The 20,334-nt window shown below is 42.8% G+C and overlaps 2 protein-coding genes across 6 annotated transcripts in view; one reads left to right on the top strand and one right to left on the bottom strand.

Annotated features, from left to right (window-relative positions):
* Nucleotides 1-2,473, top strand: part of LOC120051019 (aspartyl/asparaginyl beta-hydroxylase-like) — a 53,479-nt gene extending 51,006 nt beyond the window's left edge. For all 5 annotated transcript variants that reach the window (XM_038997599.1, XM_038997598.1, XM_038997601.1 and 2 more), the window contains one exon: nucleotides 90-2,473. In XM_038997599.1, coding sequence (XP_038853527.1) covers nucleotides 90-240 — 151 coding nt within the window. In that variant the 3' untranslated portion in view covers nucleotides 241-2,473. The remainder of the gene's footprint in view (nucleotides 1-89) is intronic.
* A 680-nt stretch (nucleotides 2,474-3,153) lies between these two features.
* LOC120051021 (clavesin-1-like) lies at nucleotides 3,154-19,054 on the bottom strand. The gene is made up of 5 exons (XM_038997603.1): nucleotides 18,666-19,054; nucleotides 18,103-18,277; nucleotides 11,369-11,479; nucleotides 10,600-10,832; nucleotides 3,154-3,235 (listed from the first exon to the last, which is right to left on the bottom strand). Exons 1-5 carry the CDS (start codon nucleotides 19,052-19,054, stop codon nucleotides 3,154-3,156), a joined length of 990 nt encoding a protein of 329 aa, XP_038853531.1.
* Nucleotides 19,055-20,334: the final 1,280 nt, after the last annotated feature.

The raw sequence follows: 20,334 nt of genomic DNA, 5'->3' as shown, positions 1-20,334 counted from the left end.
CCAACACAGAGCCGTGGTGGCACTTTATTGTTTCAATGAAGGACTCTAGCTTTAACACAAAGGCTATGGTCTCTGCTGTTCTCTTCCAGGGCTTGGGAGGAGGGGAAAGTGCTCATCTTTGATGACTCCTTTGAGCACGAGGTGTGGCAGGACGCTGACAGCTACCGGCTCATCTTCATCGTGGATGTGTGGCACCCCGAGCTCACCCAGTACCAACGGCAGACTCTCTCCCCCATTTAAAGAATGTACGGCAAAATGACTGACAGACTGTCACCTACTGGAGTGCTGGGGTTAACACTCTTGACCCATAAGAACGGAAGGGTCCATAGTATCTGGTCTCTGTCTGTCCACCCATTCCTTCACAGTTGGCCATTTTAGGTCAAAGGTGACAAATGTGACACTTGCCCTTGCTCAGTCAAGGGCTCCATTTTGGAACCGTCTAGAAGAGTTACTGAAGGCCCTGTCAGATTGGAAAAAGCCTTAGTGACACTTTGGAACACTGACTGCTAAATGTGGTACTCGCCAACTAGGTGTTTAGGCCAAAATGTGGATTTACGGTAAGGTGTGGGTTTAATATCACATAGGCTGTGTTGTAAATGTATCACAAGTGCATTCTTGTTTTTCATTAGTCAACCAAAGTGCCATGTGTCTGAAACATACCTAACATACAAACGGTAACTGAACAAAACTTTAGTATTGCAGCTAGTGATTTTAATGTTGTATAGTTACTGATGTAATTTCTGGTTTTTATCCCAATCTTAATCGTTTTCTTTCCTCAAGAAAAGTTATTTGATGATTTTCATGTTCAAGTCTTCAAAAACGTAAGGTAAGAACACAAATAAGATTAGAGTAACACGGGAAACTATCCCGTTAAGATGTTGCTAAGCTAGCTAAAACTCTGCTAGCTGTTGTTTCTCTAACACTTGATTGGTTATTACACAGCTCTTATTGCATGTAATGGTCATGCATTAACTTCATGTTACTTCCATAGCTTTATACAGTAATCTGCCTCTTACTTTTTTGGGGGTTCTATTTTTAGTAATACAGAAACACTGCTTATTAGGTCATTCCATTTCACTCGTATGATTTTTGCATGTCACTTTAGATTAATGGATGGGACATCACAATGCCAAGAATGTTTTTATTGCAGAATTAATATTGTTAAAAAAAAATAACATTTTTGTACGCTGACAATATATTTTCAACTGTGCCTTGACCTGGGAGCACACACACTGCCCATTATACTCAACAGGCTTGTCTTTGTAATTTAAAGTCCTGCCAAACTTGTGTATTTACATTCTTAAATGTATCAAATATGAACATTTTACTGAAGGGATATATTTTGTACATGCATAACATTTGAATGTTTTATAAAATGCTAATTTACCTGTGTAAAACTTAGGCAGGAGCATGTTGAATGTACCCCAGTCTTGTCACACTGCATTCCAAACCTGGGTCAAATACATATGTCAAATACTTCCCAATACTTCAAATGCGCTTCATTTAGTTTGCCATGTACAATGGAATAGTCCCTAAAAGGAGAACTCCGAGCTAAATAAAGTGCACTACATAGGCTATACTTGAGTATTAGAAAGTATTTCACCCAGGTCTGCTGCATTCCAGGTATAGCAAAGCTGACTAGAAGGGGTCTTTGCTTGACCAGTGTTGATATTCAAAAGGAAAAAGAAATGCCGAAGCATATTCTTCTAGATGTTATTTAATCACTCTCTATGTGCGTTGGTAATCCGCTTCATCGCAGCAATGAAATCATGTCCAAATCAGTCCAGTGGTATTATGCTGAGTTCATGTGCTATCAGAATAATCAGAAACTCAGGACTAAGAAATTCCTGGCAAGCCCACGGACTCATCATAGCTACCTGTTTCAGATGTCCAAAACCGCTCATACTGATCTTACAGGTAGGAAATACGAGTGGGAAACTGGGGTAACATCATTGTACCCCACGTTTCCTACTTCAGAGGAGTATGTAAACACATCATAATGCCATGGGTCGGAGTCATTCGTTAGGACTATTGGATGTCATCCTGTCTGCCCAAAAAAGGATGAACTTTTCACCCAAGTGTGGCTGTCTGTCATGGACATGGGTGTTTTGGGGTTATCTGTTTGGGTTGTGATGATAACATATTCAAGTTATCCTCCTGGCTTCAAAATTGTTTCTTAGTTACAATGGGGTAGTAAATCAAGCACGTTCACAAAAGCCACATCGTTTGAGAATTATTTCACATTTTGTGGTACTCTGTTATGAATTTATCACTTTTTGTAGTGTTGAAATCACTGAGCTGTTCCATCTGTTGTAACTTGGCCTGCCAAGTAAGTAATGCATCTTTCAATTCTATTTTGTATGTTGTAATTAGTTGCACTGAATAATTGTAAACTGAATAGCTTCTTTTCAGTAAATGAAAAATGAGGTCAAAATGGTGTCAAGTGATATAAACAGAAAGTTGTGTTTATTTACATAGGTAGCTTCATTTGTATAGTGTAACAATAATGTGATTAATCTCATTTGAAATTATACTCCGTTGTGTGATTTTCGATGACAACCTGAACACACACACACCGAGACACTAACACACACACGTAATGAACACAACACATAACTTAAAATACATTTCCTATACATTCTTTTAAAGTTGACTTAAATACATTTTGGTTCGATGGAGGTCACACTGATAGTGCAGTAGCCCTGATAAATATACAATCTTGAAATATATTGACTTTCATAGAAACGACAGCCCCTAAAACAGTAAGATACAGTAGTTTGGCATTCTGTTTGCGGGGCTTTTGGAAATTTAACTCGGCCAGTCAGTGTTTCCTAGTGGTACTGTTAAAACAAACATTAGTTTAATCATTCTACTTTTATCGGCATTGATTTGGATGGCTGGTGACCTATAGTTTTGCCAGTGAAAGTGGATGGCACAGCTTTTGAAGGTCCTGAACTGAAACTGGCACTGGCTCACAGTCAAGAGATGAGAGGGTTTCAGTACAGCAGCTCCATGTGAACAAGGGTTTAGTCTCCATTTTGGGTCAGTGCCTGCGTTTTTGACTTTCTCAAAGTTCAGTTTAGGGTTTTGGAGTCAGTGGGGTTGGAATCCAAATTAGAGTGCTTTGGATACAATGTGGACGGATCGGAGTGATCAGTCCAGAGCCAGGAGTGGCTGTGCCGTGTTGTCCCTGTCAGCTTGCCGTAGGGTACCCGGCTCCACGGCTGACTCGGACCTGAGTTAAACAACAACAACAGTAAGAGATGATAATTACTATCAGCAGTATAATGGAGAACGTTTAGCAGGGACCAGGGTAATATTGATCAAAGCGAGAACTAGTCATACAGTATCTGTGGTCATGATGCGGTTCTAATACATTACAAGACTAAACATGGATCACCCCTCTTACTATGTCTAAACATAAACTGAGAACCAACCATTTGGGGGGTAATCCAGATTAGGAAAATAGCACACTGTTTTATATCCTAAAAACACATTTGACTACCAATGGTAAAATGCATGACATAATACTCCTCTCAACTCATATCCATGCGTCAACACAAAGCCTCCCTGTGTTATTGTCTCATTTAGCTACCAGGAAGTACTCATAATATGCTAGGTTATGACTGGTCCATTAAAGATGAGCTCAACAGTCCAGCTGAGGAGGGCAATCCAATGGGGATCAGGCTAGACTAAATCCCTGATTCCCTGCTCTGTGCTGTGCTTTTTAGAGCGCTTTAACACCAGTGGGGGAGCTTAGCGCTCCCCTCCCCTCATCTCCCCTTGTAAGCCCACTGATTAAAATCACCAGCAGATTAAAATGGAGCCTACCCAGAGCTCACTCTGCTAAGGAAAGAGAGAGTGGCACAAACATGTCCTTCTGTCTACTGAGATTTAGATATTCCAAATTTAGCTTAGTTTAATATCTTTCAGATTTGATGTGATGATGAGTTTTGCATTGCATTGCATGATTACCCATTCAAATGTTGCTTCAAATATATACATTGAGTATACAAAACATAAAGAACATGTATTCATTCCATGACAGACTGACCAGGTAAATCCAAGTGAAAGCTATGATCCCTTATTGATGTCACTTCAATTAGTGTAGATGAAGGGGAGGAGACAGGTTAAATAAGGCTTTTTAAGCCTTGAGACAATTGAGACATGGATTGTTTGTGTGCCATTCAGAGGGTGTAAGGGCAAGACAAAAGTGCCATTGAACAGGGTATGGTAGTAGGTTTTTGATGCTCAACAGTTTCCTTGACAGAAATGTGGGAAGCATTGGAGTCAACATGGGCCAGTATTCCTATTCAAAATACTTTTGACACCATGTGGAGTCCATGCCCCAACGAATTGAGGCTGTTCTGAGGGCGAAATGGGGGGGGGGGGGGGGGGGTGCAGCTCAATATTAGAAAGGGATTCCTAATATTTAGTATACTTCGTGCACATGTATGCAACTTTCAAAATGAAATGCTTATATGCCAGTGAAAGTTCCCAATTCAGATTTTTCATAATGTATAGCTCATTAGCCTTAATGAAGCCTCCATAAACCATTTACCAGGCGTACATACTGTATACTGGACAAAAATATTAACACAACATGTAAAGTGTTGCTCCCATGTTTAATGAGCTGAAATAAAAGATCTCAGATATTTTCCACATTCACAAAAAGCTTATTTCTCTCATTTTGTGCAGAAATGTGTTTATATCCCTGTTAGTGAGCATTGCTCCTTCGCCAAGACAATCCATCCACCTAACAGGTGTGACATATCAAGAAGCTGATTAAACAGCATGATCATTACACAGGTGCACCTTGTGCTGGGGACAATAAAAGGCCACTCTAAAATGTGCAATTTTGTCTCACAACACAATGCTACAGACGTCTCAAGTTGAGGGAGCGTCTAATTGGCATGCTGACTGCAGGAATGTCCACCAGAGCTGTTGCCAGGGAATTGAATGATATTTCTCTAGCATAAACCGCCTCCAACGTCACAACCGCAGACCATGTGTAACCACGCCAGCCCAGGACCACATCTGGCTTCTTCATCTGCGGGATCATCTGAGACCAGCCACACGGACAGCTGATAAAACTGAGTATTTCTTTCTGTAATAAAGCCCTTTTGTGGGGAAAAACATTGGCTGGGCCTGGCTCCCCAGTGGGTGGGTCTATGCCCTCCCAGGCCCACCCACTGGCTGCGCCCCTGCCCAATCATGTGAAATCCATAGATTAGGGCCTAATGAATTTATTTAAATTGACATTTCTTTATATGAACTGTAATTCAGTAAAATCGTTGAAATTTTTGCGTGTAGCGTTTATATATTTTTTCACTATAGATGCTTCACAGATCATGTATATGGAACTGTAATTCTATACTACATACAGTACCTAGTGAAAGTCTACACATTTTGCTGCTTTAAAATTAAATCTAAGGGATTAAATTAGATTTTTTCCTACCGATCTACACAACCTACTCCACATTTTCAAAAATAAAGAAACATTCTATAATATTCTCCTAATTCATAATAAATCTAAAATGTCTTTATTGCGTATGTCTTCACACCTTCTTTCAATTACATTTTCCAAATATTTTACTTTGATTAATGATTAAGGTAAAATATCTGGAAAAATATCTTGAAATTAGATAAATTACATGTATTAAGCCTTTTTTAGGTTAAAATGAGTTGAATTACATGCCACTGATGTTAGATAATTTAGCTTGATAAGAAAAAATAATAATGTGAATTATCAATCAATATGAGATATTTAGGCTTGCTTAGATTTCACTTTTTGCATTGATGTTGTCTTGCAGTATTACTCAACGGCCTTGTGGCAAACCGAATGGTTGATTTGGAGTGGATTTTTTAACAAAGGCTTCCTTCTTTTCACTTTGTCATACAGGCCAGTAATGTATAGTGAATGCAATGTTGTTGATCCTCTGTATTTTCAAGTATTGTGGTGGAGGCATCCTGTTATGGGTTAAAAAGTCTGAGGAAAGCCCAGAAGCGAAGCCTGAAGAAACCCTGTCTCAGTCTTCTGGATACCTAACCTGGGATAGTGTTTTATTTTTCATCGGGACAATTAAATAAATGTTCATTCCAGAATTGCGTTCCAAGAGGTATTGAGTGTTCCTGAATGGTCTAGTCACAGTCCTGACTTAGATCTGCTTGAAAATCAAAGACATTGTTTGAATATTGCTGTCCAACAATGATCCCCAACCAAATGTATTGAGCTTGAGCAATTTTGGAGAGAGAAAAAACAATGGATATACTGTATGTTGCCCTAACAGGCTGACTACACCGTCGCGTCGCGTGCGCGAGCATGGCAAAATAAATTCAGAAATCTATGTTATTCAATTATTGCGCGCGTCTGCGTTGCCAAGGGCTAAAATAGAAATCAGTTCTATTTCTGAAGCAGATCGCGCTGTAAGTCCTGCCTCTGCCATCTCCTCATTGGTTTATAGAAGCAGGTACCCACGTGCCATATCCTCATTGGTTATACCCACGTGGGTGACTGAAAGACGAACGAGGTCAGTGGCAGTAATGCACCTAATTTATGAAAGTTGCCAATCGCAATATAAAGTCAAGAGAAGAAAAAGCCTGGAAGGAAGAGAGATGACTAGAAACGATTCGGTTGACCGTTTTATGTGTGGTTTAATTGTCGGAGTAGAGGACCTTGTGCATTTCAGGTAAAATAACAACTCAATGTTTATATCCCAGGACAAATTAGCTAGCAACAGCAAGCTAGCTAAATAGGATAAATTAGCTAGCAAGTGCAAGCTAACTAGCTAAATTGCCATAAATGTTTAATGCTTTTTGACCTGTCTCCAAATTAATATAATTGGTTCAGAGTTTGTTTTGATATTTTAACCTCCGTGTCGTGATCGCGTTTGGTGTGGGGGGACAAAATAAATGTATGCGCGATGGCGCTAGATGGCGCACGCGCGCAGCCGGTTTGGGTTCCATGTAAGAGTAGTGCAAAGTTGGTAGAATCCCACTTGCTTGAGTAGCAATAGAGAACAAAAGAGGAAATTCTATAATATAAATTCTAATTCTATAGTTAAAATATAAATAATAGTGGGCTACTTTGAATACAGTGTTGTTTGACATGACAACGAATGAAAATGTCATGGATGAGTTATTGTGACAGGGTAGGAACCAAAGTGATGTTCAGTGTTTCCTAGGGGACCCTATAATCTTTGGCTACATTAAATCTTTATTCATGTAGCCAACATATTCATGCTTTTCCTATTCCTCTTTGATTTCGAGGATACTGTTGCACAAACAACATGCTGATTTAGGCCTCCACCAGCACTGGTATAAGGGCTGTATAAGCTAGCTACGTTTGCTCTGACTCAGTACTTTTATTAGCTAGTTAGCCAGCTAACTAGTGATTAGCATTAGTGGCTAACACTATTTAGCTTAACTTGCTAAGAAAATACAAACTAGCTGTTTGCAAACTAATATTATAATTATAGAACGCTTGTGGATTTATATTAAGATCAAAGTGGAAACAACATTGTTGTCATCAACATTGTTGCATGTGCTGCATTGACCATGCAGACTGAACGAACGTGTCTCATGGTCAACAACTGCGCTCCTTGAGTGACGGGGTGGGACTAGGTCTATTGAAAATGGCATGGAGAGAGTGGAGAGGGATGACTCAAGTAGCGGAGTGAACTATGCAAATGGACGTTACACATGGCGTATCACATTTAACAAACCAAACATTCAAATACCGTTATAGAAGGTCAAGTAAAAACCAAACCGGTCCGTGCATCAATACCGGTATATAAACTCAGCAAAAAAAGAAACGTCCTCTCACTGTCAACTGCGTTTTTTTTCAGCAAACTTAACATGTGTAAATATTTGTATGAACATAACAAGATTCAACAACTGAGACATAAATTGAACAAGTTCCACAGACATGTAACAGACCAAGTAACAGTCAGTATCTGGTGTGGCCACCAGCTTTGCACCAGATTTGCCAGTTCTTGCTGTGAAATGTTACCCCACTCTTCCACCAAGGCACCTGCAAGTTCCCGGACATTTCTGGGGGGAATGGCCCTAGCCCTCACCCTCCGATCCAACAGGCCCCAGACGTGCTCAATAGGATTGAGATCCGGGTTCTTCGCTGGCCATGGCAGAACACTGACATTCCTGTCTTGCAGGAAATCCCGCACAGAACGAGCAGTATGGCTGGTGGCATTGTCATGCTGGAGGGTCATGTCAGGATGAGCCTGCAGGAAGGGTACCACATGAGGGAGGAGGATGTCTTCCCTGTAACGCACATCGTTGAGATTGCCTGCAATGACAACAAACTCAGTCCGATGATGCTGTGACACACCGCCCCAGATCATGACGGACCCTCCACCTCCAAATCGATCCCGCTCCAGAGTACAGGCCTCGGTGTAACGCTCATTCCTTCAACGATAAACGCGAATCCGACCATCACCTCTGGTGAGACAAAACCGCGACTCGTCAGTGAAGAGCACTTTTTGCCAGTCCTGTCTGGTCCAGCGATGGTGGGTTTGTGCCCATAGGCAACGTTGTTGCCAGTGATGTCTGGTGAGGACCTGCCTTACAACAGGCCTACAAACCCTCAGTCCAGCCTCTCTCAGCCTATTGCGGACAGTCTGAGCACTGATGGAGGGATTGTGCGTTCCTGGTGTAACTCGGGCAGTTGTTGTTGCCATCCTGTACCTGTCCCGCAGGTGTGATGTTCGGATGTACCGATACTGTGCAGGTGTTGTTGCACATGGTCTGCCACTGCGAGGATGATCAGCTGTCCGTCCTGTCTTCCTGTAGCGCTGTCTTAGGTGTCTCACAGTATGGACATTGAAATTTATTGTCCTGGCCACATCTGCAGTCCTCATGCCTCCTTGCAGCATGCCTAAGGCACGTTCACGCAGATGAGCAGGGACCCTGGGCATCTTTCTTTTGGTGTTTTTCAGAGTCAGTAGAAAGGCTTCTTTAGTGTCCTAAGTTTTAATAACTGTGACCTTAATTGCCAACCGTCTGTAAGCTGTTAGTGTCTTACCGACTGTTCCACAGGTGCATGTTCACTAATTGTTTATGGTTCACTGAACAAGCATGGGAAACAGTGTTAAAACCCTTTACAATGAAGATCTGTGAAGTTATTTGGATTTTTATGAATTATCTTAGAAGTTTAGTAAAGTACGGTTTACCGCCCAGCCCTACTCCACACTGAAGTGAAACAGCAGCAATCAAAGGCTAATGCAACCTCCTTGATCTGATACAACACTAAACACTAAGAATATTCAACAAACCCACAATCGACCCAATTGTCTATAATCTGCCTTAGCCATCCGATCATGGCCATCAGTAGGTTCATGACATGTCAACAATCACGGCTGGTATTTCTTCACTGGATGCTCTGAGGACGATCTCAGATGACCAATAACACACAAGCGTTCCCAGTATCCCTTATCGATGGTTGTCACTATCACCAGTACGACAAGATATCAACAAAAAAAATCTGATTTGAAAATGAACCCTAAACTCAACCATACTCCTGACCATGTGCCTACCTCTAACCTTTAACTAAGACCTCAAAGATACTTTCTGTACTCATACACTTTCACAATATAGTCAATTTTGACTTTAAAGCTTGGCCACATAGATGGAGTCCTCATCTATCCTATCCATCATGAGAGGGAGGTTCATGCTCTCTGCACCAATCCCCCATCCAGGCCCGTCCCCTCCAGATGCTGTCCCCTGGGTTAGGCTCCTAATTAGTGGGAGCGTGGCAAACAAATGAGACTGGGGATCCCTGGGATTGGAGCAGACACTGGCCGGGGTCAATGAGAGGGTCTCTTAAGTGCTTTTTTAATTATATCAATTCCGAGAAGCCTGCTCTCCTGAGACCTGATCCTACATGACTTTCTGTTGATTGCAGAGGAAGAGAGTAGTGCATGCGGCCTGCTACCGTGGAGGAGGTTTGTCTATTTTAATGACTGCTCTCTCTCTCGCTCTCTCCCTCTCTCTCTGACCTTCCCCTTTGCTTGAGGACAAAGAATCCATCTACAATACTGTATACTGTTTTCATGTTCAGTCTCTTATAGATAAACCTTTAACTTGTAAAAGGGTACAATTTCGAATAGCTCTGAACCTAAAAGGAATGTCTTTTTTTAGCTGGGGGGGTGAATGTCAAACTGCAGTGGCTCTCTGACTGAGTGAGCTGTTTGGTGGACAGTAGTGGGCAAGACTCAGGCCTAATGATCACCTCAGACTAAAATTGGTATTTCTGAGGATTCACACTAGCCACTGGTCAGTGGTCAGCCCCATAGAGGTCATTATCTGAAAGTCTGTGGACTGCGTAATTGCTCTGGCAGACTTCAAACAATCGGTCGATACTAATGAAGAAGAATGTCAGCGAGACACTGGATTGATCCGTTTGTGTTCTCTAACTTTCTGTTTCGCTTTTTGTTAACTTCTTGCATTACTATACTATAGCTAGTGTTGCAAAAAGGGGAATATTACCCAAATTCTTTTATATCCCCCCAAATCCCATATATTCCGATGGATATTTTCCATCAGAAAAATTCCTGGAATTTTGCAACCTTTTCTGTAGCTCACCTTTTCATAAGTTTGTTGGCACATTCCTTATCTCCGCCACCATAGCTCCCTTTGACATGGAGGGCGTCGTAGGTGAGTGTGTACTCCGTCTCGTCGTTGTAGTTGGGCCCTAAGAGGGTCCGTGCCCAGATGCCCATGTCATAGGGCGGCAGCGTGCCACCGAACTCAGACGGCAGACAATCGGGTAGGATAAGCTGGTGTAAACTGTTGAGGTTGTTCCCGTGGAGGAAAATCTGTTGGGAAGAATTTTTAAAAATCTGATTTATTTAAATTTGTATTCACATTTGTTTATTTAATGTATTTATTTATCTGGTGTTCACATTTATTCAAGGGAGCCCTGGCCAATACGTTTCATAACTCTCTTACTTCTTATTTTTAACCAGTGTCATCAGACACCCCTTCAAACATTTGACGCTAGAAGCTGTATTACAAATATCTTTTCGTTTTCCCATTAATCTAACCTGCACTATCCTGAGGAAAAGATTAGGTTGAAACTACCCCAAAATATGTGAATCTCAAATACTCCTACTACGTCTTAGCTCTATAAGTGCTGACTAAATGATATATCCCCTTTGTGTAAACTTACATTTTATTCAACTAGCAAAGATATTTAATGACATCTCTCTATCTGGCTTTGTCAGCTCAGTAGTGTTCCACCTCTACCAGCCCTGAGCTTAACCACTCAATATGACTGCAACAGTTACAAAGGGGTGGAGAGAAAATGGTGGGGCACAGAGAATGTAACTGAAGTAGTGAAAAAGACAATTACCCTTTTCCTAGTCTTGTCCTTGAGGAAAGGCTTGATGATGGTGTACATGGCGTGGATATACCAGGGCTGGTTCACAAAATGGATCCCACCGAAGCGAGCAGGGAAGCTGTCCTGTAGTGAAGTAGGGAGGGGAATATAGGTTGAGTTATACTCAAGTAAAGTATGATTTCATAGGTTGTTTCATTAACTCTACTTGCTTTGAACTCTATTATTTTAGTTACAATAGAGACTTGAAATACCATAGCATAATAATTTAAAAAAAGTTAAAATCTTAATATGAAATAATATGGTAAAATGGTAGGCTAAGCCAGTTCCTCTGTCCTTCTCTATCGTTATAGCTAAATTAAATGGTATTCATTATTTTATTGAAGAGGTGTTTGGACAGAACAGTACAGTACCCTGCAGCAAAAGGGACAAAGGGGAGCAGCGCAAGATCATGACAGAGCTTCCAAGATACTGATTAGGAGGATTTCCGTTGCTGTTTAAAACTCTGCTGGCCATCTACAGTGTGCAATACTGCTACAGTGCATTGCTTGGGGATGCCCCTTCCACCCTTGTAATCGACACCTTTAACGATTGCGGTGTAGCATCAACAATGCAATCCCCATGACAAAACCATGTAAATACAAGGCTTATGGGTCAGTTATTAAGACAAAGGCTGAATCATTCAGCAGATTATGAGTCTCGCAAGATTTCATTTTGTGAAAGCGTTTTTTTTTTAAAACAGAAACTCAGCAAAAATGAAACGTCCTCTCACTGTCAACTGCGTTTATTTTCAGCAAACTTAACATGTGTAAATATTTGTATGAACATAACAAGATTCAACAACTGAGACATAAACTGAACAAGTTCCACAGACATGTGACTAACAGAAATTGAATAATGTGTCCCTGAACAAAGGGGGTTCAAAATCAAAAGTAACAGTCAGTATCTGGTGTGGCCACCAGCTGCATTAAGTACTGCAGTGCATCTCCTCCTCATGGACTGCACCAGATTTGCCAATTCTTGCTGTGAGATGTTATCCCACTCTTCCACCAAGGCACCTGCAAGTTCTACAAACTCAGTCCGATGATGCTGTGACACACCGCCCCAGACCATGACGGACCCTCCACCTCCAAATCGATCCCGCTCCAGAGTACAGGCCTCGGTGTAACGCTCATTCCTTCGATGATAAACGCGAATCCGACCATCACCCCTGGTGAGACAAAACCGCGACTCGTCAGTGAAGAGCACCTTTTGCCAGTCCTGTCTGGTCCAGCGATGGTGGGTTGTGCCCATAGGTGACGTTGTTGCCAGTGATGTCTGGTGAGGACCTGCCTTACAACAGGCCTACAAGCCCTCAGTCCAGCCTCTCTCAGCCTATTGCGGACAGTCTGAGCACTGATGGAGGGATTGTGCGTTCCTGGTGTAACTCGGGCAGTTGTTGTTGCCATCCTGTACCTGTCCCGCAGGTGTGATGTTTGGATGTACCGATCCTGTGCAGGTGTTGTTACACATGGTCTGCCACTGCGAGGACGATCAGCTGTCTGTCCTGTCTCCCTGTAGCGCTGTCTTAGGTGTCTCACAGTATGGACATTGCAATTTATTGCCCTGGACACATCTGCAGTCCTCATGCCCACTTGCATCATGCTTAAGGCACATTCACACAGATGTGCAGGGACCCTGGGGATATTTCTTTGGGGGTTTTTCAGAGTCAGTAGAAAGGCCTCTTTGGTGTCCTAAGTTTTCATAACTGTGACCTTAATTGCCTGCCGTCTGTAAGCTGTTAGTGTCTTACTGACCGTTCCACGGGTGCATGTTCATTAATTGTTTATGGTTCATTGAACAAGCATGGGAAACAGTGTTTAAACCCTTTACAATGAAGATCTGTGAAGTTATTTGGATTTTTACGAATTATCTTTGAAAGACAGGGTCCTGAAAAAATAACATTTCTTTTTTTGCTGAGTTTATATGCACTGAACAAAAATATAAATGCAAAATGTTGGTCCCATGTTTCATGAGCTGAAATAAAAGATCCCATACATTTTCCATATGCAGAAAAAGCTTATTTCTCTCAAATTTTGTGCACAAATGTGTTTACATCCCTGTTAGGGAGCATGCAATTAGCATGCTGACGGCAAGAATGTCCATCAGAGCTGTTGGCAGAGAATTTAAGTTAATTTCTCTACCTCCCTTTGGCAAAACTGACCACGACTCCATTTTGCTCCTCCCGTCCTATAGGCATAAACTCAAACAGGATGTACCCGTGACGAGAACTATTCAACGGTGGTCTGACTAATCGGAATCACGTGGACTGGGAAATGTTCCAGGCAGCCTCAGAAAATAATATCGATTTATACGCTAATTCGGTGAGTGAGTTTATAAGGAAGTGCATTGGAGATGTTGTACCCACTGTAACTATTAAAATCTACCCTATCCAGAAAGCGTGGATAGATGGTGGCATTCGCACAAAACCGAAAGCGCGAACCACCGCATTTAACCATGGAAAGATGACTGGGAATATGGCTGAATACAAACAGTGTAGTTATTCCCTCCGCAAGGCAATCAAACAAGCGAAATGCCGGTATAAGGACAAAGTGGATTCGCAACTCAATGGCTCAGACACGAGATGTATGTGGCAGGGTCTACAGGCAATCACGAATTACAAAAAGAAAACCAGCCACGTCACGGACACCGACGTCTTGCTTCCAGACAAACGAAACACTTTATTTTCCCGCTTGTGGATAATACAGTGCCACTGATGCGACCCGCTACCAAGGACTGCAGGCCCTCCCTCTCCTTCTCCGTGGCCGACGTGAGTAAGACATTTAAACGTGTTAACCCTCGCAGGGCTGCCGGCTCAGACGGCATCCCTATCTGCATCATCAGAGCATGCGCAGACCAGTTGGCTGGTGTGTTTACGGACATATTCAAACTCTCCCTATCCCAGTCTGCTGTCCCCACATGCTTCAAGGTGGCCACCATTGCTCCTGTACCCAAGAAGGCAAAGGTAACTCAACTAAATGACTATCGCCCCGTAGAACTCACTTCTGTCATCATGAAGTGCTTTGAGAGACTAGTCAAGGAACATATCACCTCCACCTTACCTGCCACCCTAGACCCACTTCAATTTGCATACCGCCCCAGTACGTCCACAGATGATGCAATCGCCATCACACTGCACACTGCTCTATCCCATCTGGACAAGAGGAATACCTATGAAAGAATGCTGTTCATTGACTACAGCTCAGCATTCAACACCATAGTACCCTCCAAGCTCAACGTTAAGCTTGAGGCCCTGGGTCTCTGTGCAACTGGGTCCTGGACTTCCTGACAGGCCACCCCCAGGTGATGAAGGTAGGAAACAACATCTCCACTTCGCTGATCCTCAACACTGGGGCCCCACAAGGGTGCGTGCTCAGACCCCTCCTGTACTCCTTCTTCACCCATGACTGCGTGGCCATGCACGCCAACTCAATCATTAAGTTTGCATACGACACAACAGTAGTGGGCTTGATTACCAACAACGACAAGACAACCTACAGGGAGGAGGTGAGGGCACTCGGAGTGTGGTGTCAGGAAAACAACCTCTCACTCAACATCAACAAAGTTGATGATCGTGGACTTCAGGAAACAGCAGAGGGAGCACCCCCCCGTCCACATCAACGGGACAGCAGTGGAGAAGGTGGAAAGTGTTAAGTTCCCTTGGTGTACACATCACGGACAAACTGAAATGGTCCACCCACACAGATGGTGTGGTGAAGAAGGCGCAACAGTGCCTCTTCAACCTCAGGAGGCTGAAGAAACTTGCCTTGTCACCTAAAACCCTCACAAACTTTTACAGATGTACAATTGAGAGCATCCTGTCGGGCTGTATCATCACCTGGCACGGCAATTGCACCACCCACAACCGCAAGGCTCTCCAGAGGGTGGTGTGATCTGCACAATGCATCACCGGGCGCAAAGTACCTGCCCTCCAGGACACCTACAGCACAGGAAGGCCAAAAAGATCATCAAGGACAACAACCACCCAAGCCACTGCCTGTTCACCCCGCTACCATCCGGAAGGCGAGGTCAGTGCAGGTGCATCAAAGCTGGGACCGAGAGACTGAAAAACAGCCTCTATCTCAAGGCCATCAGACTGTTAAACAGCTATCACTAACACAGAGAGGCTGCTGCCTACATACAGACTTGAAATCATTGGCCACTTTAATAAATGCCACTTGAATAATGTTTACATATCTTGCATTACTCATCTCGTGTATATACTGTATTTTATACCATCTATTGCGTCTTGCCTATGCCGCTCGGTCATCGCTCATCCATATATTTATATGTATATATTCTTATTCCATCCCTTTACTTAAATTTGTGTGTATAAGGTAGTTGTTGTGAATGTGTTAGATTACTTGTTAGATATTACTGCACCATCGGAACTAGAAGCACAAGCATTTCGCTGCACTCGCAATAACATGTGCTAACCATGTGTATGTGACAAAAAAATTGTATTTAATTTGATTTAAGCTGCTTCAACATGGTTTTAGAGAATTTGGCAGTACGTCCAACCGGCCTAACAACCGCAGACCATGTGTAACTACGCCAGCCCAGGAACTCCACATCCAGTTTCTTCACCTGCAGGATTGTCTGAGACCAGACATCCGGACAGCTGATGAAATTGTGGGTTTGCACAACATAAACATTTCTGAACAAACTGTCAGAAACCGTCTCAGGGAAGCTCATCTGCGTGCTTTTCTTACTCACCAGGGTCTTGACCTGACTGCAGTACGGCGTCGTCACTGACTTCAGTGGGCAAATGCTCGCCTTTGATGGCCACTGACATGCTGGAGAGGTGTGCTCTTCACGGATGAATCCCGGTTTCAACTGTACCGGGCAGATGACAGACAGCGTAGCGTGTATTGTGTCGTTGTAATGTCTGCTTCCAACTTACACTCTCAAACACGTAGATCCCCTGAACGCATCTCACTCTCCAGATCCCAATCACCTGAATTCTGATCACCTGTTCACACACCTGTATGTCAGTATCACACACTATTTAGTTCAGTTCTTTGCACCCCGTCATTGTGAGGTATTGTTTGTTTTGTGACACACTTCCATTCGGAGCTCTGTTTTTCCCCGTAATTTAATCCTCACGTGTATGATAGTTTTTGCCTGCCTCACTAACGACGCCTTTTGCCTATTCCCTGCCTGTACTTTAGCCTATTGGATTTCCTGTTATCAACCTATTGCCTGATCTCCCGGACTACGTTACTAGCCTTTTCCCTGCCTGTACTGTTGCCTTTACGGACCCCCTGTGTATAACCTTCTGACTGCCCCTGGTCCCAGCTACCTGCCTCCTCCTGTGGTCCTTTACAAATAAACGCCTGCTGCGCCCTGCGCTTGAAACCAGTTCTCTGTCTCCCATCGTGATCAGTACAGTCGTGTTGGCGAGCGGTTGCTGATGTCAACGTTGTTAACAGAGTTCCCCATGGTGGCAATGGGGTTATGGTATGGGCAGGCATAAGCTATGGACAACGAACACAATTGTATTTTATCGATGGCAATTTGAATACACAGAGATACCGCGATGAGATCCTGAGGCCCATTGTCGTGCCATTCATCTTCCGCCATCACCTCATGTTTCAGCATGATAATGCACAGCCCCATGTCGCAAGGATCTGTGACTAACATGCATATCTGTATTCCCAGTCATGTGAAATCCATATAGAACTTATTTCAATTGGCTGATTTCCTTATATGAACTGTAACTCAGTGAAATCTTAGAAATTGTTGCATGTTGTTTATACTTTTGTTCAGTATAGTTTTATGCAAAGAGGTAAACTACTACCCAGTTGATTGTACAGTCTCTGACTTATTGCCATTGCTAAATAATTCCCTCATAAGCCATAAGCATTTGGTGTTTCTATTACACAACACAATTTTGTAATGAAATTCAGACAAAAAAGCATATTCCCTGATATCTCCACTGTCTGCTTGCTGATCGGCCCATATAATGTGTCCACATCACTCAGTGTCTGAGTAGCATAGCATTTGAGATCAGGGCATACACTAACCACTGTGCTTTACCTTGTTACTTAGCAACAGGACATCCCATCTTTATGTAGGCCTACTATCGTCATATTGTCGAGTAATCTTTATTTACTGGTAGTCATATGCACTGCAAGGCAGAATACTGTCTATTTATATCTGTCCTTAGAACTGATAAAGAAGGACCCTGAAATTATGCAATAAAAACGTTAACTGTAGAATCGGCCATATGTGGTGTGATGGCTCCACATATTGCATGTGTCAAATTGCAATTGTCCAAAAATCCAGTGGAATAGACTTGGGTTGAATATTCAGACCAGAGCATAGAGACACATTAAACCATAAAATCCATCTTCATTTCAACATTCAGAACAGGCACTTATATGATCAGGACAATAGGTGCTGATGATACCCATCACTTTCCACATTTTCTCTCTACAGCTAACCAATTATAGAGGTAAGAGAGTACAATCCAACTGCACAATGCAACCATGATCTAATTCACCTTAATGCTGATTACTTAGCTACATTTATCTGCTTTGGATCGATTCAACCCAGTCAGTGCTGGGTGGTGATCATTAGGGCACGCCATAGCAACATGAAATGTAGCATTTCTTATTGGACATGTTCAGATACTGTAGCGCCTCACTCTGTTTCAGACCGTTTTGTTCTGTTTAATGTATACTGAACACAACCCTGGTCACGCCTACCTGCAGGCCTTCGATTGCCAGTTTGAGAATGTTGGGCGTGAGCTTGGATGCCTGCTTGAAGGAGAAGTTACTCCAGTCGATGATCAAGATGAAGCCGTTGATCTGGAGTTCTTGGTTCTCTATGAGAACCTCCAGGGAGAGGAGGATTGCTCGGAGGATGTCTGTGAAAGAGCTCCTTCACAGAGAGAGAAAGATACATCAGATTGGGATACAATGCAGAACAATCCAGCACTGTTCTGTATCAAGACTATTACAATAGTTCAATCCAGGACAATCCAGCACTGTTCTGTATCAAGACTATTACAATAATTCAATTATTTCTGTCCCGGGTCTGCTGGGTCTGACCATTGAGTGGGCCAGAAAAGGGCCGGAGTAAAGTCTTTGGGCAAGAGAGTGGTTGTTGTTTCGCTGTTTAGTTTCAAATTTAAATGTTTTAAGTATTCTATCAAATCAGTATCGATCAGTAGCTACAGTACAATTGTTTACTTGATTAATGAAACAATTACCACAAAGAAGCCATTTCAGTGAGACAAATGTGCCTACTAAAATATCTATGCACTCACCTTCCCTGGTCCCAGTTGGAAGCAAATAGGATGAGTATCTTCCTGCCATGCTGATCCGGGGTCTCCAGGACACCTGGGAAGCCGTCCATCAGAGCCCTCTTGATTCCCGGGTCGTCAACCTTGAAGCTCTGGAACATGTCCAGGTTCTGCTGGCGGAATTGAAAATACTGGGCCAGGAGCCGGAAGGTCTCTGCCTGGTTGAACTTGCGCGCCCGCAGAAACCTCAGGATGAAGTCGTCATCCGTGCGCAGAAAGCCAATGTCGGGCCGCGTCACGATCATGTCGCGCACCTGCTGGATGTCCGCATGGAGGGTGTCAGGGTTCTCGTTGAGCTCCTGACGAGCTTTCTCTGTGGTCTCGGAGCTCAGGCCCGCTTGCAAGTGAGTCATTTTTTGGGCTTTAGTCAAGTTCACACTCTCTCTATATCTGGGTTTTGGCTAAATATTATTGTAGAGATCTCCTTAGTAAACAGTCTTGATTTCTGTTCTGTACATTTTTGGTGGCGTCTCACCGGCACACGCGTCTCTCCAGTACACCACCTCCTGAACTGTGTCACCTGTAGTGTTTAGCCTATGAAGAAAAGATATGGAAGATTTAGAGTAACTGGTCCACCAGTAGACTAAAAACATTCATCCTTCCTTCTTCTCTTCTTTAGAGTAGGCCTACTTGTTGTGTGTATGTACTGACATGTATGTGTAACTGATTGATGCACACACATTACATGTTAATGTGTTTAAATGTATGTAAATTGTAAAGTCTTTTGTCTGTAATGTCTTTTTCGTTATATGTCGGACCTCAGTAAGACTAGCTGTCACCATTGGCGTCGGCTAATGGGGATCCTAATAAATCCAATTGGCTAAGCACTGATCCAACACAACTGGATAGGAGAAAATATTTGTTCCACTTTATATCTATCACAGATCCAATCAGGTCAGATCAGTAAATGTTCCAAGGAAGGGACAAAGAAAGGTTACATTTTTAAAGTAGTCGAACAGGGCCCTGGTTTGGGAAATGCATAAGGGCTGACCATTTCAACAACATACACTGTTCAAGTTGGGAAGGCGGGTATTGCTGACATCATGGACAAACCCATGAGCTACATTTTCTTGTGCATGGTCATCAGGTCAGAGTTCAAATATAACAGGCAGTACATTTTCCCAACCAACAATAAGCCTACCAGCTATGGATTTTGCACTGTGAAAAACCCAAATATTATGAAAATACAGTGCATTCGGAAAGTATTCAGACACCTTCACTTTTTGCACATTTTGTTACGTTACAGCCTTATTCTAAAATATATTAAATTGTTTGTTTTCCTCATTAATCTACACACAATACCCCATAATGGCAAATCAAAAACAGGTTTAGAAATGTTTAAAAAATAATAAGAAGAAGAAGAAACTGAAATAAAAAAGTACCTTTGTACCTTTGGCAGCGATTACAGCCTCGAGTCTCCTTGGGTATGACGCTACAAGCTTGGCACACCTGTATTTGGGGAGTTTCTCCAGTTCTTCTCTGCAGATCCTCTCGAGCTCTGTTAGGTTGGATGGGGAGCGTTGCTGCACAGCTATTTTCAGGTCTCTCCAGAGATGTTTGATCGCGTTCAAGTCTGAGCTCTGCCTGGGCCACTCAAGGACATTCAGAGACTTGTGCCGAAGCCACTCCTGCG

The sequence above is a fragment of the Salvelinus namaycush genome, chromosome 7 (genome assembly GCF_016432855.1).
Source record: "Salvelinus namaycush isolate Seneca chromosome 7, SaNama_1.0, whole genome shotgun sequence".
Taxonomy (NCBI): domain Eukaryota; kingdom Metazoa; phylum Chordata; class Actinopteri; order Salmoniformes; family Salmonidae; genus Salvelinus; species Salvelinus namaycush.
The sequence above is the reverse complement of the archived record's forward strand: the minus strand, read 5'-3'. Positions and strand labels throughout refer to the sequence as shown.

Bases quoted from the DNA above. Each gene is read 5' to 3' on its own strand.
- LOC120051021 (XM_038997603.1), bottom strand. From the start codon at position 19,054: ATGACTCACTTGCAAGCGGGCCTGAGCTCCGAGACCACAGAGAAAGCT. The intron at 10,833-11,368 runs GTAATTGTCTTT...TCTTCCCAACAG, and splicing joins AGGACAAGACTAGGAAAAGG to ATTTTCCTCCACGGGAACAA. The intron at 3,236-10,599 runs GTGAGCTACAGA...TGTTTAACTCAG, and splicing joins GCCAACAAACTTATGAAAAG to GTCCGAGTCAGCCGTGGAGC.